General features: G+C 35.0%; 2 protein-coding genes across 2 annotated transcripts; both read right to left on the bottom strand.

Annotated features, from left to right (window-relative positions):
• Positions 1-490: 490 nt before the first annotated feature.
• dusp3b (dual specificity phosphatase 3b) lies at positions 491-3,631 on the bottom strand. The gene is made up of 4 exons (XM_077212966.1): positions 3,262-3,631; positions 2,735-2,958; positions 1,173-1,425; positions 491-829 (listed from the first exon to the last, which is right to left on the bottom strand). Exons 1-3 carry the CDS (start codon positions 3,381-3,383, stop codon positions 1,226-1,228), a joined length of 546 nt encoding a protein of 181 aa, XP_077069081.1. The 5' UTR covers positions 3,384-3,631; the 3' UTR covers positions 491-829; positions 1,173-1,225.
• Positions 3,632-4,069: 438 nt separating this feature from the next.
• Positions 4,070-11,896, bottom strand: dlx4a (distal-less homeobox 4a). Its single transcript, XM_077212957.1, has 3 exons — positions 11,358-11,896; positions 10,173-10,366; positions 4,070-4,589 (listed from the first exon to the last, which is right to left on the bottom strand). Exons 1-3 carry the CDS (start codon positions 11,659-11,661, stop codon positions 4,335-4,337), a joined length of 753 nt encoding a protein of 250 aa, XP_077069072.1. The 5' UTR covers positions 11,662-11,896; the 3' UTR covers positions 4,070-4,334.
• Positions 11,897-13,237: the final 1,341 nt, after the last annotated feature.

The raw sequence follows: 13,237 nt of genomic DNA, 5'->3' as shown, positions 1-13,237 counted from the left end.
TTTAAGTGCTCAGTGTGGACGGCCATTGTGCATCTCGTGTGTTTGATTTGACACACTTCGTTAGTATTTACACCAGCTGTCTCCCATATCAAGATTCTCATGTAGTGACTCGATAAAGAACAATGACTTATGTTATTTCAAACCTTCATACCTCACATGCAAATGATACAGGAGGGTGAGTTCAGCATAGAATCATTGTCACTTTTGTGTCAAAATTAAACAGTAATTCTCAATCCTCCAGTAGCAACACACAAACTGCCATGATGTGACCAGGCTGGAGTTAATGTTGAATGCTAATGTTAGTTTTAAAAAGATTTTTATCCAGCTATTAAAGGACACATCTGCAGCAAACGTTTTTTTTTTTTTTTTTTAAGTTTAACCCCCATCACCGCAGTACCTCACTCAAACTACAATATTCAAAAGGGTCTAATATACAAAAGGACCTCACTTACTGTAATAAACCATCCTCATCACAGACACCACACTGGCCTTTGTTTCAGTGAAATAGGCCTTTTTTATGTTCAATCAGTGATGTGTACATTATGTGCATTGTTGTATTTTAACAATGCTTTTATCTGCATTCTCTCTACCATAAATAGCTCAATATAATGACAAAGACAATGATGCTTGCACACATGTTTGTCTTTTTCTTGCTTGTGGAGCATAATCGATGTGCTTTACACTAACCATGCTAATCCATGAAGATGTTGAGATGTCCTCTTCTATAAGTCAGTGGCACACCATATAGTCCAGAGAGCAGAATTGCTGTTAAATCATCCTTTGTTAGCATTGCACATTATCCTTCTGTGAAACCGTGTCATATACCAACCTGTAATTGATGTTAAGAGACTGAAAAGTTCTATTTGCAGCTATACAATCACAGTATATTAAAATGTAGCCTACAACAATCAGATGAGGGGTTTCAGTGTAACTCAGGTATGTGTGCTACTTTTCACTTTAAAAATGTTTAATAAATGATTGTTGTCTGTTGTGAAGACCTCTTGTGTTTGATTATGTAGTTATTTGGAAGAAAACTGTAATTATTATCATGGGCTACTTAAAGTAGGCTGTATTTCTGCCTAAACTCCTCTGATTAACAGTGCCACTAGAGGGCAGGAGACACTTCAGAAATGCAGAAAACAATCATTCCAAATGGCAAACTAAATGCTTACCAGAATTGACTCGCCAACCAATATCAGTTAGCCGATAAAAACACAGATTCATTTTAATGCCTTCCTTCGCCTTCCAGACAATCGTTTAGCTGGCAGAGCTGGCGCAGGAATCCATCATTGGGTCCGATCTCCCGTTTCTCTCTTACTGTGGCCACAGCCGCTCTAACACCCATCCTGTGCTGCAGCATCAGGTGTGCGATGACCAATGCAGCCGAACGACTGTAGCCTTTCTGACAGTGTACGTACACTTTACCTACAGAAGAAATTAGAGTCTGTGACTGTTTTAATTTCGTATGAATATAAGATTAACGAATATTAATGTGTAGGAAAAGGTACGATTTTTAAGATATAGGCTAGGCTTAGGCTACTAATCAGATCGAAGTTGCCAAAAATTACTATGATACTTTGATGGTAAAATTGTTTTGAATGAAAAAATAACTGTTTAAAACGCAGGTAGCACACAAGATAAATCGTCAGAATACAGGTCGTCGAATTAGACCGAGCAGCGCTTCAAGAATGCTGACATAACAGTCCAACCGCACTGGGACTTTTCACTGTTTGTATCACTCCGCTTGTTCGCGCGATTCTGAAGGCTACATCACCAGTAGGTGGCGACATTTGACTGTTTTTATAAGCGAGTGGCGTTTATTGAATAAATCAAAAGACTCGTTCAAGAACACTGGTTCTTTTGGGGAGTTAAAACCTCGGTATGGCTCGAAAATTATGCTTTGGCTTACTGTGGAACTTTCACTGACGGACAGAAATTGGCTAAACTTTGTCTGGAATGCAAACAGCTCAATATTAACTTGTTGTTTATTGGACTGTTGTATAAAAGCAATGTTTTTGCTCACTATCATGCTCATGTTCTTGATAACAGCACTCTTGCTAGCATGATATTGATTAACTATTGTTATTGTTAGCTTATATTAGGCTATATTAATCAATACAAATGAAAACTGTGTCATCTTATCACCCTCAAGTTGTTCCAAACCTGAACTGCTGAACACAAAAGAAGATATTTTAAAGAATGTCCGAAAAACCAAAGAGTCAAACTTCGTGCTGTTCCTGGCTGTGTGTAGCAACTACAGCTCTGCAGATCCTTCTGGATCCCAATGTTAAGGGGATAGTTTGCCTAAAAATGGACACTAATTGACTGCCAAAGTATAGGCCTATTTTTGCCATACTATGAAAACCAATGGGGTCCATCAACTGTGTCCATATTATTCAGAATATATTTTGTGTTCAGCAGAAGAAAGAAATTCATACAAATTTGGAACAATTTGAGGGTGAGTAAATGATGACAGAATTTTAATTTTGGGTTGGAAAGAATACTGTCCCTTTAAGACTGATAAAGCACAAATTAGCAGTGAGAGCAGGGAGCAAGCAAGCAGTTTATTATTGGTGGGTCATTGAAACAGGAAGACTTAGGATATTAACAGATAATGCACTATTAATAGGATCTATGCAGCTTTAAAGTACCACATGCATTAAAGAATGGCAATAAATGAGGGATGCGAAAAAAATACACATTTAAAAGTATACTTCTTGTTAGACCCTCCCACCTTTCATTGCCAGAGCTTTTTCCATGAAATTAGAAGCCTCTTCAAAATATACACTGAGGTCAAAATGGTCCGTGTCAAAGGCTGGTATCCCATGATAGATGATCCCTGTGTCTGCGTAGAACTCTGCATCCGTGTTCACATGCATGTCCGATTGGCCTTCTGCAGCATTGAGGATGTGTGTCACTCCCAGCTGATGCAAATGTGTTACATTTGTGGCTACAGACCTGTTGAGATACAGGTGTAATGTAACAGCCACCTCCGTTTAACTGATCTCTTTCAGTCTCTCTGTGAGTGTGTGAGAGTGAGCATAAGAGGGTGCCCTCCACACATGGAAAATAGGCCATGTTTATTTAAAGCCTTGCCCTTGGGAATTTGCAACATGATCATGTTTTTAATATTAGCTTATCAGATAGGAAAGGCTAAACATACAGTTTAACAACAAAATGTAAATGTTTGTTGAGCAATGTTTCTGTATGGTAAGAAAATAACCCACCCACTACATATCTGTAGGCTATTTGAGGACTTACTCATTTCCTAGGAGTATCCCGGGGTAGACTTCATTAAAATGATTGGAGGGCATACAGAAGTCTCCGTTTTCATCTGTCAACAGATCATTGAGCTGTTGAACAGACACTTCATAGTCGGTCATGTTTAGCTGAAAATAATTTGCTTTCAAGTAGAAAATGTTGTTGCTTAAGCCTCAATGCTGAAGTGATTTTCTGTAATCCAGTTCCATCTTCACTGTGTCATCTTCTAATCTAGAGTAATATTGGTCTATTGTTTTCCATACAGAGGTCAGAATCCAGCTCAACATAATACTAAAGCTTTTCACATTAATCTGTGTTTGTTAGGCCTAGAGAGAGTTAGCTTCCGTCAAACACCCAAAGCTATCATGGTGTGTTTTCAAACCACTAGGTGGCATCAGACATCAGTCTTGTGTCTTGAACAGACAATATAACCTATAAGATTGCATTTTATTGGATATTGCATTTTTCATGTGGCGTGACATGCTGTACTCCATCTAATTGTTTTAAGCCTAATTTTGTTAAATATTTTATAGTTATGCTTTATTTTTTATTCTCTTTTATTTTTTAATATTTTGTATTTTTATTGCATTCATTTGTCACACTGTAGGGGAAAAAAGCTTCTCATAAACATATCTTCCTAAAATTAAATATGTATATTTCATTGGTGTTAGTGAAAGGGTCAAGACTGTCATTTCAAGACTGCTGTTTTAACAAAGGGAAAATAATATGCAATAAACCGATAAATAAATTGAAGAATGACTGAAATATAGGATAGACATTTATATTGAAATATAGGATAGACATTCAAGACAGTCAGACAATGGCATTTTATTCAAATTTACAAGAGTTTACAAAATCCAAGTTTACGTTAGGCTGTCTATTCAGTCTTTAGAAAAAATCCACCACAAAAAACCTGCAAGCAAAAAAAAAAAAAATCAGCAATGTAAATCTTCATGATGAAAACACTGGGGAGGAACTTGAAGAACATTAGGCTGTGAGTAAACAGTGCTAAAGAGTGCTGTTGTGATCTGTAGAGGGGATCTGGATGCTCTGTCGACTGTCCTAAACCCCCATCACATCATCTGAGTTCTGGCCATTGGGTCTTGATGATGACCAGGGTACCAGTGTCCAAAAGAGTTCATATATCCTCCAGAGTGGATGGGGGCACCTTTGGTTGACATAGAAACATCCCACAAGGGCGGCATTCCTGGTGAACACTGTGGTCCGGAGGCAGAAGCCGCTTGAAGGTGTTCTCCTTCCGGTCCGCTTGAGCCATGTTTCATTATCTTTTTGAACTTGGAACGCTTGTTCTGAAACCATATCTTTACCTGCAACATTTGCATTTGGATTAGAATTTGTGCTTTCGTCTGTTTAAATGCATAGTTTAAAACTCTTTTTATTATTATTTAAAACGAAAAAAGAATTATTTTATTATTCATAACACATAGGTCGAGCAGGATTGGAAGGAATTATCAAAATAAGTGTAGAACAACGAGCACTTTTTGGAGAGAATATGTGTACCGTGACGTTTCAGACATTTATGGGATTGTATGTTCATAACAGTTTATTTTTTTAACCGCAACTTCTGAGAACTTTTTTCAATGTAAATTATGAAGTATCTTATGTGAAAGTACTGTTAAAAAAAAATCATTTTAAACCACATTTTAGTGTAAAGGTACATATGTTTTCCCGTTAAAGACAGATTTTCACAGTGAATTGTTGTAATTCATACTTTTTAAACAACAGTAAATGTGCTTTACAGTAAAATGACCTGTTGTCCTGTTAAATGTAATTTATTTTTTAGTATTAGAGGTAAATTAACTTAAATGAACAGATTTTAATGGACCATTTTTATTTTTTATGTTTTCAGCTACAATTACTAAGATTTTGAGCCTACTTTGTATGATTAACTTTTACAATTTCAGCCACAGGGTGGCAGCGCTAAAATGTTTTTAGTGAGTTCTACTGACACTGATTTCAGAATTGCTTTCAGAAAAGCTTTGATTCAGCATGAATCATTTGTGGTACAACAGGGCTTCTGCCAACACGAGCACGTCTTCAGCTTGCTGCAAGTGAGAGGGGAAACTCGACAAGTGAAACTCTAAACATTATTGCTGTTATTTGTGATCAGTCCAACATTTTACCTAGAACTGTCCAGCACAAACTTGCGCATGCCTTTTCTAGAATATATGATATAAACAAGTATTGATATTCTACTCAGGGTTTTTACTTTCTTAATTATGTAACCATAATGTGGAAAATTCATGCTAATTTACAATGCATTTTAACAGTGACACCCACAGAGTTTTAAAACCTTCTATAATGAGACATAATTAAAGTGATGTTTTCCAAGAGACTTTTAAGATGGATTAAACTCCAATTACCCTTTTAACAGTTTTCTCATGCACACTGACACCCAAAATAATTATTTTAATTTAGACTTTTATGTGATGTTCCTCTTGCCGCATTTTGAACACCTCTATCATGTGGTGATGCCTTTATTTTTATCACTAAAATCATATCTTGCTTGTATTATTCTTATCATCAGAAAATAGATGAAATGAGCCGCCTGGACTGAAAGGCAGGAACAAGTGCCAGCGGCAACATTCAACACTCTTAAACTGCAGCGATGACAGAGTCAATTGCTAATAAAAAAAAGTCTGGCACTGCAAACTGGCCACACACCTTCAAGTTTTGATACGAGGTTCTGTATTGCTGAAAAGATAATCATCTGTAAATGTCTAGGAGAAAGCGAAAACACTAATCAATGAAATATGAGATTCATTTACTGGGCGAAACAAAATAATTGTATTGGAGGATTAATATATGCATAACACAAAATAATTAGATTTTTAATTAATAATGTTCATATAAGTTTAAGATTAAGGATAATATTTAGTTCACTTCAGTGTGTCAGAATTTATTACATGTGTTCATAGTTTGATATTATTATGAGGGATAAAGGACATACCTTGGTTATGGACTGAGAATAATCGTTGAGAAATCCTTTATGGCTGGTGTATGATGTTAATACAGAGTAAAATGAATAAATAAAATTTTATCTAAAAAAAGAGCCATTACACTAAAAAAGTTGCTGCTTTAAAATTTTAGTATAATCGATTTGGCTGTTTAAGTCATTTCAACTTAAATTACATTAAACTGACTTTAAAAAAAATGTTGAATATTTTCAACTTATAAAAATGTTGAAAATTGCTTAACTTATTTTGATGAGCTAAAGCAATGTAAAAACATATGTTGTCATAACTCACAATATATTAAAGAAAGATCAAATGCTTTTAACCAGCACAAATGATTAAGATAATTTGAGAACATATCTCTGTTCATGAAATCAGAGTGTTATCTTTATGCATTACCTGCTTGAATTACAAAATACAAAGCATTTAGTGACTTCAAATGTATGCTCCTGGTTATCTTCAAGATTAGGTTGTGATTGTAATGAATCAATAGTGTATTCAAATTATTCAGGCAGAAAAGCTGATTATTTAATTGGAAATTTTTACCAATTCAGAGCATAAATGCTAATTTTATACTTCTTTTAAACCCACTAAATAAACTGATTCATTTAATTTGGCAACTTACAACGTGAAACGATGGACATATATGAAACAGGAGGCATTTTTATATTTGTTTTCTGAAACGACACTAACAATCCCACCACAGTGTCGGTTTCCTCACATCTCAAATCATGTATTGTGTTTTATAGCATTATGGTGGAAGTGACATTTTACGCATAGTTTAACAAAATGATTTGAAAAACTATTCACCTTTATTTAATCTCAAGAATGTTTTCACCGACACTTTTTTTAATACCCATGCTAACCAAGTAGATTTTAATTTAATATATATATATTCATTTGAAACTAAATTGTTTCTAGTGGGGAAAATGATTATAAAAATGTATCAATTATTTTCAGAGCATAAATATTGTAACACTTTTTGCTTCACTTTCACTCTTTTGTTTACATGATCATATTAGTATTATAATACATATTTTTATATTGGAAGTGTTTTATAAACCCAGACTTTCAATCTGTATTCAATTTTACATATTACAAACAAGATTCAATTCTACATCAAATTTGAAAAGTAGCTAGAGGCATGGTTTAAAAAGACCATGGTTTTAATATTACATTTATATTACAAAAAGAAAAAAAAGCTGACATCTGGTTTTCAAGAGGGGACTTGTATTTTTAATACAAATCATATTAAACTGCCTGTAGTTGAAGAAGCACCATTTTACTAAAATGTACTTTGTATATTGTCAGTTAGGCTTCATGTGTGGGTGGATGGTTTATAATTTTTCAAAGCTTTTATTACAGTTACGGAATAGGGTGAAGTCAGGTGAACTGGTCCATCGAGTAAGATGGGTCATATACGGTTGGAATAGAGTGGGGTGGAACAGTTAAATGGGGGGAAAGATGAGTGTCCTGACATGCTGTTTACTGGACTTTTCAATTAGGTATATTTGTAAGAAACATCTATAAGTTAGATATTTCATATTATGATTGATTTTTGAAAAATATGAGTTTTGCTAAATAAAATTGTCAATTATTATATGTCGCTGCCCATTTTAACTTAATCCCTGAAGATGTTTTGATGGTTCCCTTCACTAAATCAGTTTTCGCACAGATTCACACAATAAAAATTATGATCAAGTTTTAATATAAATAAGTTTGGTTGCATGGACAATACGTGTTACCGGGCACTGAAAGTTATTAAATGCTGCTAAATATAATACAAGAAATAATTACAACTTTAGTAAGACAGGATTTCAGAAATATTGATGCTCAAAGAGAAGAGCAAACAGAAAAATAAAAAATGATTTATGAAGCTACTGTCAAAAAAAATTCAAGATAATTTAGACTCAATGTGTGCCTAACGGGAACTGTAAGTTTAGGCCTGCTATTAATTAAATAAATGACTTGATATAAATCTGGACAAAATTGTTTTAATTAAAGACATATTCATGCAAACTCCCTGTTAATATAAAAAGACTGCTTCGTGTGAAGAATTATGGAACACTGCAGTTAACACTGAGCCTACAGTTGTGCTCCTTTGGGTAGAAAAAGAACAGAGCTACACAGAACAGGATTACACAGCCGTGCTCATATCCGCACTGCAGTGAACTACTATTCCATACTGTGCATTCATAGATTATCATTTGTAGTCTAGGCATATGCAATAACATATGTGGCTGCCATGCTTTTGACTATTGGAGCAGATTAGAACCTGTCATTGAAGGAGGAAAGGACTCGTTCTCACTATTGTTTCTTGTTTGATATAGGAGTGAAAATCTTCTTTTAAACTAAGAAATTGTACTTCCCGCCGCCTTCTTCTGTAGCCTACTTCTCAGAAATAAAATTGCACTTATGTATACTTGACTTATACTAACAGAAAGGTCTAAATATTTGGACTATACATGTACTCAAATCTTTTGAACAAGATATACATAAAAGTATAATTAAGTATTTTATGTATAGCCTATTCTTGGCTTGTAGTTGAGTTTACTCTTTTGATTGAGTATCCTATTTAATATTTTTTTCCACAAAGTTGTACATACTGTCTAATAAACGTTCATTGTTTGAAAATATTGATTTATAAAGAAAACAGATTTGTTCCTAGTAGTGTACATAGGAAATTACTTCAAATCTAAGCCTACTTTACTCTTTCCCCGCCATGTTTTCACTTTTATATGGTAGGCTTTAGTACAGAATCTCCCCATCGAACACACAGGTTAAGAAGAAGCAGAAACAAGTGATAGAAGATTGCTTAAGCAAATAAAAAACTACACGATCATCAAACATTAAACAGCATTTAAATCAAAACTGCCTAACATTATAAAATGTCGACCGAGAAATGGTTAACAACAGTGAAGCTTTGGGGGTGTTGACGGACTCAATCTACTTCATCTGTGTTTTGATCATCGTTCTGAAACCCATCCGGACATAGTCTGACAACAACAACAACAACAACAACAAAAATCTCAGCTTTTTGTTTAAAATATTGCTTCCTTTTTTCTTTTCTTTTTTTTAACTTACCCACACTCAATTGTTGATGAAAGAAAATTAATGCACAAAGCTATAATACAATTTTTTTTTTTATGGAAAGAGTTAAAGTAGTGTATTTCAAGTAGGCCTATAAAAAATTAATGCCTAAATACAGGAACATACAAAGAGTATACTTTTTATATACTAAAAGTTGGGCCAATTTAGTCCCAAGCAGTATTGAAATTCACAGTTCACTTACAAGTGTACTAGTGCATTGATATTAGTATACTTACTACATAAAAGTACAATTAAAAATATACTTAAACATTTGGTATAGCCTACTTCATGAAATGAACTTGAAATTTATTTATTGAGGCCTAATTCTTTTTTTGCAAGGGAAATCATACCTCGGAGTTGTTTATGAGCCTATTGCAATGAGCCTAAGCTATTTTTACCAACACTTACAGATTAAATTAACATTTCAATAGCCTAATAATGGATGAGAGCCAGAGGCCTACAATTAATGTCGTTTTTTTCCGATTTATTTTTTCATTCCTTTGTCTCTGATAAGTGATTCGATGCTCTCGATAATTTACCAACACTCATATCGATTAGGCTATAGTGGAAACGTGGGGCAAAGATGAAATGCACTTTACGCCCCAACGTTCTGCTTTCTCGTTTACATGGGCTGTTGGAGACTTCACATTGCTTGTATTGTTCTTACAGAGTCTAGACTATCAACCTTATGGTATTTAGAAAAATAATAATAAATACCATTCATTTTTATAATAAAGCAACTGTCTTTTGGGGACTTTTGAGAAGCATGCAGACACATAGCCACGGCGTAAAGATAGAGCTTTTTTCCTTCTTTAATTCAGTGTTGTCATTTGTAGGCCCACATACCTGTGTTTGTGTCAGACCCAGTTTGGCCGCCAGATCAGCGCGTTCAGGCAGCGCGAGGTACTGGGTCTGTTGGAAGCGCTGGTTGAGCGCCTGCAGCTGTAAGCTCGAGTAGATCGTGCGCGGTTTGCGAATCTTTTTCCCCTTTCCGTTCAGCCGTATTTCTCCACTTTCAATGGAACTTTGCTTCTCGGAATCTTGATTAAGAAAATGAAATATGACATTATATAGCTTAATAATAGGCTAATAATAATATTAATAGGCTAATGGTAGTAGTAATAATAATAATAATAATAATAATAATAATATCAGAAGTAGAAATAGGCTACTGTTAAAAATGTTTAAAAAAAATTAATAATAATTTCTCAAAAGTGTAGGCTAATCTGTCCAGAAGAAACCAATACAAGACAATTTTGTCAACCAAATACAAGACAATTTCGTTGGCGTTTAATTGTCATTTTCTCTAGCTGGAATCTAGTTCTGAAATGTCAGTGAAACTTCTTGTATTGAAAAAAAACTAATTATTAAAGCTTGCCATATGAAGACTAAACAATCATTTTTATCTCAGGCAATTTCTTTATGTTTTTATTTTGCAATCCGTTTGTGCGCGCGCGCGCGTGTGTGTGTGTGTGTGTGTGTGTGGGCTCCGACATTTAGTAGCCTACTTGATTTGTTAACTGAGGTCATTACAATATATTAATCCATATATATTCCACAGCAGCCAGTAAGCGTAAAGTAATAGCATGAAACAAGCATAGCCTATAAATTTAGCGTTGGGAAAAACAAAAGCAAATATGCTCACTTTTAAAACAATTGTTTAATCCGTTCATATGTAGCCTAACAAACAAAGTATATGATTTAACTATTTTTCGTGTATTTTCTTTCCTCTGCCTGAGCTTTAAATAAACACTTATGTTTCGTCAGGATTGTATAATTCTATGGATTGTTGTTTGACAATTTAAACGTTTTAACACGTTATTGATTAATTTTGCGTTATGGGTTAGGTTATAGGCTACCACCAATTTTAAGAGCAATATCAAGTCTAAATCGTGCGTTTCTACAGAAATCGGGATTATTATTATTCAGTTAATTAGGAATAACTAATTTTCTCAAAGCCTAAGAACGGAATCTAGCAATGTAGCCTACGTTTTTAATCGAATTTTGTGGGTGAAGAAAAGCACACTTTACCTGCATCCTCCACTCTTGAATGAGCGACTGCGCTGTTGTGTTGATAGGGTAGGTAAGCTCCGGGGTGGTGATGGGCGCTGGGATAGTGGTAAGTGAGCGGACGACCGTACGAAGCAGCGCCTGAAGAGAAGGCCGCATCGTACTGCGAATGTGCGCCTTGATGCAAACCGTGCACCGGATAGTGCGCGTGAGACACACCGGGTGAATGCTGCTGGTGAGACTGGTAACCGTGACTGAACTCCAGAAATGCCGATTTTGAAGGGTCTGAAGCTACCAAACTTTCAGACAGTGAAGTCATAGTCATTTTTTAGAGTTATGTCCATTAGACCGGTGCATCATAAAAGTAGGCTAACATCTATTTAGAAGAGTCATGGGATTTCCATCCCTTAAAGAAGTCCATTAGAAAGATCCATGTCCGTGAAATCGCGAGGCGCATGAGTTTGCTTTCGTTTTGGCAGTGTATGAGTCTGTGAAGTTCATCTCAACAGTCCCATCACATACTGAAGTTAATTCCACCAGTGAGAACTCGCTCTCTTATTGGCTGCATGCGGCGTCCGCGTCATTTCTTATAGGTGGTGACGTCAGCAGTGTAACATGTAGGCTTACGGAACATCGCAATTCCCACGTTTTAAAAGTTCCCAAGATTTAAAAATCAAACGTTTGCTTCGTTGGACTAATAGGGTACCATTCTGTTTAGCGTGAAAAAAAAAAAAAAAACTAGGCTATTAGGAAACTGTTCTCAAAAACATCTCGGTAAAGATGCATTATGTTCAAACAGGTCCGTATAGCCAACGGTAAATTTAAAGGTAAGCCTATGGTAGGCTAATACCTGACAACTGCGCGTGCCATAAATGTATCATTGTTAAAGAAAGAGAAAGAAGTAGGCTATCATTTATAGGGACTACACAGTCAAAGGACTATGTCATTTCATATAGGCTAATCTTAATATAGCTAATAGCCTACTATATGTGATATAAAGTCTTATTTTCGATGAAAAAAGCCGTCAAGAAGATTAAATCAAAACTATATAAAAATATGTGATCATTAGCCTAACAAAGGCAAAACACCATCAGGGTCACACATTATAGCTAGCCTACTAAAACAATCCAATAATCCTAAACTTAATTTAACATAAAATTAAAAAAATAAACATTATTTGTAGCTACATAAGTAACAGAATACAAATAAAAAATGCGATTTCACTTATAAAACGTAGCCTATCTGACAAGGCCTGGCATAGCCTACTATTTGTTTTACTTGAACATCATTTTAACAATAATTTTCAAGTCTCTATAAATTATAGACCTGATTCAACATGTATATAGCCTGTCCAATCCAAACGGCCTGAATTTTTATAATATAGTTTACATATTTTACAATAAAAGTACAACTAGTAATAAAATTACAAATATTTTCCCATTTAGCTATTTTTCGTTAAATTAGCCTACTCGCGTTAACATTGTAGTTTCGACAGAAGTGTCTAAATCCGATTAGCCTATGTTATTTTAGCCACAGAGTTTAACAGCTTTCAAACAAATTATTATTTGATAAGGAAGTCTGATAGACAAGACAAAATGATTGCAGCATCCACCGGCTAATTAATCCACCACGTTTGATTTCCGTTGAAACTCATTTTTATCGTGGTTGAGAGGAGAAAAGTTGAAAAGAGCCGCTATTGATGCACAATGTTTTTACATGTTTTGGTTGAAGGGCACGCGTTATTAAACCAAAATAGTGACGCGAGAAGAGAATTATACAAATTATAGATGCGTTTATCTTGTGCCAACATTCCTCAACACACAGGTACATCCAACCGTCACGACACGCCCAGCCTCGATGCCTGCAGATCCAGACAGTTACAATGCTGCCAAACTCGAGGA

Source organism: Siphateles boraxobius, unplaced genomic scaffold (genome assembly GCF_051911475.1).
Source record: "Siphateles boraxobius isolate OS27281-9 unplaced genomic scaffold, OSU_SipBor_1 66, whole genome shotgun sequence".
NCBI lineage: Eukaryota > Metazoa > Chordata > Actinopteri > Cypriniformes > Leuciscidae > Siphateles > Siphateles boraxobius.
Note: the sequence above shows the minus strand (reverse complement) of the source record. Positions and strands in the feature narration are given on the sequence as shown.